General features: G+C 42.4%; 1 protein-coding gene across 1 annotated transcript; it reads right to left on the bottom strand.

The window, feature by feature from the left end:
• Positions 1–1637: 1637 nt before the first annotated feature.
• nkx2.9 (NK2 transcription factor related, locus 9 (Drosophila)) lies at positions 1638–3039 on the bottom strand. The gene is made up of 2 exons (XM_028566835.1): positions 2889–3039; positions 1638–2465 (listed from the first exon to the last, which is right to left on the bottom strand). The coding sequence occupies exons 1-2, from the start codon at positions 3037–3039 to the stop codon at positions 1897–1899; spliced, it is 720 nt and encodes a 239-aa protein (XP_028422636.1). The 3' UTR covers positions 1638–1896.
• Between the last annotated feature and the right edge of the window lie 331 nt (positions 3040–3370).

Genomic DNA, 3370 nt, shown 5'->3' with positions numbered 1-3370 from the left:
TTTGCAGCAACTTAACAAAACTCCTCCTGTGGCCTAGTTTATGTGGACCTTATAACTGTCCTAAAAGGGGCCCCCTGGGCAGGCCAGTGAGTAAAACTATAGGATGGGCAGGCTAATACAAGGCCATCCTTTTCAGACAATTCCTCTGACCAACTTAAAAAACCAATGGCAACCTCTAAAAGCCTGTCTTTGTCACCCTTAAACCCCAAGATGCTCTAAAACACCATTGTGCAGTTAAACCTCATAAATTTGTCGCAGGGACTGATTAAACATCACGGGAATTGAAACACTAAAGATTTTGTCTCAGTCCCTTTTGGGTGAGGGACAAAGGTCCATTCACGGGGAGACACGCAGACAAAAAGAGTGTTTAAGGGGAGATGCAGCGGGCTGAGGGGTTCGGCCAGTCCCCTCCATATGTGATACAAGGTGGCCCCAGTGAGGGGGACAAAGGACCAGGTGACAGGGACGATGGGCTGCAGGGTCACAGGACGAGCAAACAACATTATAGGGGGCGTGAAAGCAGAAGACCCCCCTCATCACTGATGAAATACTGACATGATTTTAAACACTGAGGCATATTTTTCATGGGGGAACATTTAAATGAGAGCAAAGGCAGATAATTGTAACTTTTAACTTTGAGAATACGATCAACGGGTAGCTTTTCCCTAAATCTGTGCTCACTGGAGGTCATTTCACTGCTGGGGATATTCAACAGCACAAATGACTGTCGATGAAACGTCAAGACTTGTAAAATGTGCTGTGTTTTGTACTAAGCATCTCTGGCTATAAAAAGCATCTTGATACTCAACTGCTGCTTCAATCTGTTCAGTTTTCTATATGTAGGATTAGTGCTTGAAGAAAGTTGATCTGCCCTTAATTCAGAGCCTGTTGCACCCTTAAAAATCATAACCTACAGTACACAAACCAAGATCTTCACATGAAGCCTGAGTGTCTATCCCACACGCCTCAAAATAACAAAAGTTAAATGTATAAAAGTGAAAAGCAGCCCAGACAACGACGACGACTGAAGTGAAAGAGGCTGTAATGTTTACTGGGCATTCTTATGCTTAACCAAATCCAGGCCTTTTTAGAAGAGATGTTTGCTCAGCTTTTGGGTGCATAATTAGTATTTTAACATTATAAAAGCCTCCAGGCCCCAGTCACGACCTGCTACATATTTTACATTCTACAAATTAAATGTGTTTTAGACTACAAATTATCATTTTTAAAGCATTAAACAGACTATAGAGACTAATTGAATGCATTTGGGAGAAGTTAAAAAGTATTTTCCAAGAAACATGGAAAACTAAACTTAAAAATAAAAGTTTTTTAAAAGATTTGTGTAAGTGTTTTTTTTAGAAGTGGATACAAATGAATTATAATTATGCAAATTAAATTAGGAAAATAAAGCACAATACACAGGGAAATGTATCATACAAAATATGAGGAACTTTTTATTAATAATTTCGTTCACAAAAATATAACCGTTTAAACACTTAAAACCTTTAAAGAAAGTCTCCTTAAAGACAACAAATAACATTATCTTTTCCTTCAAACATTCAGGCTAATAGTGGCTTCTCTTCTATCACCGCCTAAAGCCTACTGCACCTCATCTGTCTTCAACAAAAGTTATTTATACAAATATTATGTTTCAACAGCTTCACATACAAATACATGATATCATCGGATAACTAAACATGTACAGGCTACACCATTAAGCCCATGTGTGAGAAAATATTATCAGCATTTTCAAAAAAGAAACATCAAAATAAAATGTGCAAAATATCCTTCGTTCTATAATTAAAATCTAAATGTTTAAGTTGCTCGAAAATTTGCAAAACATCCAGAAAACATTTGATGCTATTCTAAATGAGTTTGTGCATTGAAATGAGGCCTTCACTTGAAAGAACTAAAGTGGACCGAGTCGCTCCAAAAGTCTCTCCAGGCGAATCTGGAGGCCGCTGCGGTGGGAAAGTGCTGGTGGTACCTTGGAGGAAGAGCGACCGGGGACGGATGCTGCAGAGACGGGTAGGCTAAGTGAAAGGGTAAAGCTTGAGAAGGAGCTAAACAGCCAGCTTTCTCCGTGTCAAGTAAGCAGGTGTGAAAAGGTTTCCCATCCCGGACCAGGATCGGAACAACGACCCGGCGCAGCACCGGGGGCTGCAGTATCTCCATGTCCTGCAGCGCTCCCTCTGCCCGGCCTCTCTTCATCTTGTAGCGGTGGTTCTGGAACCAGATCTTCACCTGGGTCGGTGTCAGGGTGAGGAGCCGGGCCAGCTGCTCCCTCTCCGGGCCGGACAGGTAGCGCTGCTGACGGAAGCGCCTCTCCAGCTCCAGGGTCTGGGCCTTGGAGAACAGAACCCGGCGCTTCTTGCTCTTCTTGCTCCTGTCGGGCTCCGAGTCCAGGGACGAGTCATCCGGCTTTGTGGAGTCCGGGGAGGCCTCGAGACTACCTTCGTCAGAAGCTGTAGAAATAAATAAGGCAGGTTAATCCAAATTCATATAGAAATAATGCGATATTGCACATTTATTTAGCCTCCCCTTTTCTCACGTCATCCATCTTTTCTATCTCTCTATCTCTCTATCTATCTATCTATCTATCTATCTATATATATATATATATACACACTATCTATCTATCTATCTATCTATCTATCTATCTATCTATCTATCTATCTATCTATCTATCTATCTATCCCTAATAATTATAACAGCATAGGCTAACAATAGCCTACTTCCTGAGGAGGGAGCATAATTTTCTAATAGGCTATCCATCTATTTATTTAAGGTTCCTTATGAATAAAAAAAAAAGCTACAAACTGTTAAAATTAATATTTATTTAGGCCTATTTCTAGAATAGAATGGATGAGTAATAAGCATGCACTCACATAAGCAAGGACTCCGGTCGCAGTCCATCCAGGAGCTGTACGGCGAGCAGGAGGAGTAAAGCGTGGAGGACCGCGGCGCTGCCTCCGCATCCTGTTCAGGCAAATCCAGGATGCTCCTGACGGAAAAACTGAACTTGGTCGGGGTAGCCATCGCGTCCGTGCGTGCAATCCGGGGTTTGTTTTGCGTAAAAAGTAAGTTTATCCAAGGAGAGAAAAAAACGCAGCGGATCCTCTCCACTTTACGCGCTGTCCAAACACCAGCTCGGAAACCGATGTGTGCACTGGGCTCAGTGTTTACACAAACAGCACTCCATAAGCTGCAAACACAAGGCTGCTCCGCTTATAAAGCCTCCTCCTACCGCTGAGTACCTGAATGGCTGGAGTGTTGTCACCCAATGATGGTAGGTGCGGAGGAAGAAAAAGGAGAAAAAAAAACCTTCAACAATGAGCGAAGGAAACACTCGTCATCATTACAGATTCGT

The sequence above is a fragment of the Perca flavescens genome, chromosome 20 (assembly GCF_004354835.1).
Source record: "Perca flavescens isolate YP-PL-M2 chromosome 20, PFLA_1.0, whole genome shotgun sequence".
Classification (NCBI taxonomy): Eukaryota; Metazoa; Chordata; class Actinopteri; order Perciformes; family Percidae; genus Perca; species Perca flavescens.
This window is presented reverse-complemented; position numbering and strand designations above follow the sequence as displayed.

Bases quoted from the DNA above. Each gene is read 5' to 3' on its own strand.
- nkx2.9 (XM_028566835.1), bottom strand. From the start codon at position 3,039: ATGGCTACCCCGACCAAGTTCAGTTTTTCCGTCAGGAGCATCCTGGAT. The intron at 2,466-2,888 runs GTGAGTGCATGC...TTATTTCTACAG, and splicing joins CGACCGGAGTCCTTGCTTAT to CTTCTGACGAAGGTAGTCTC.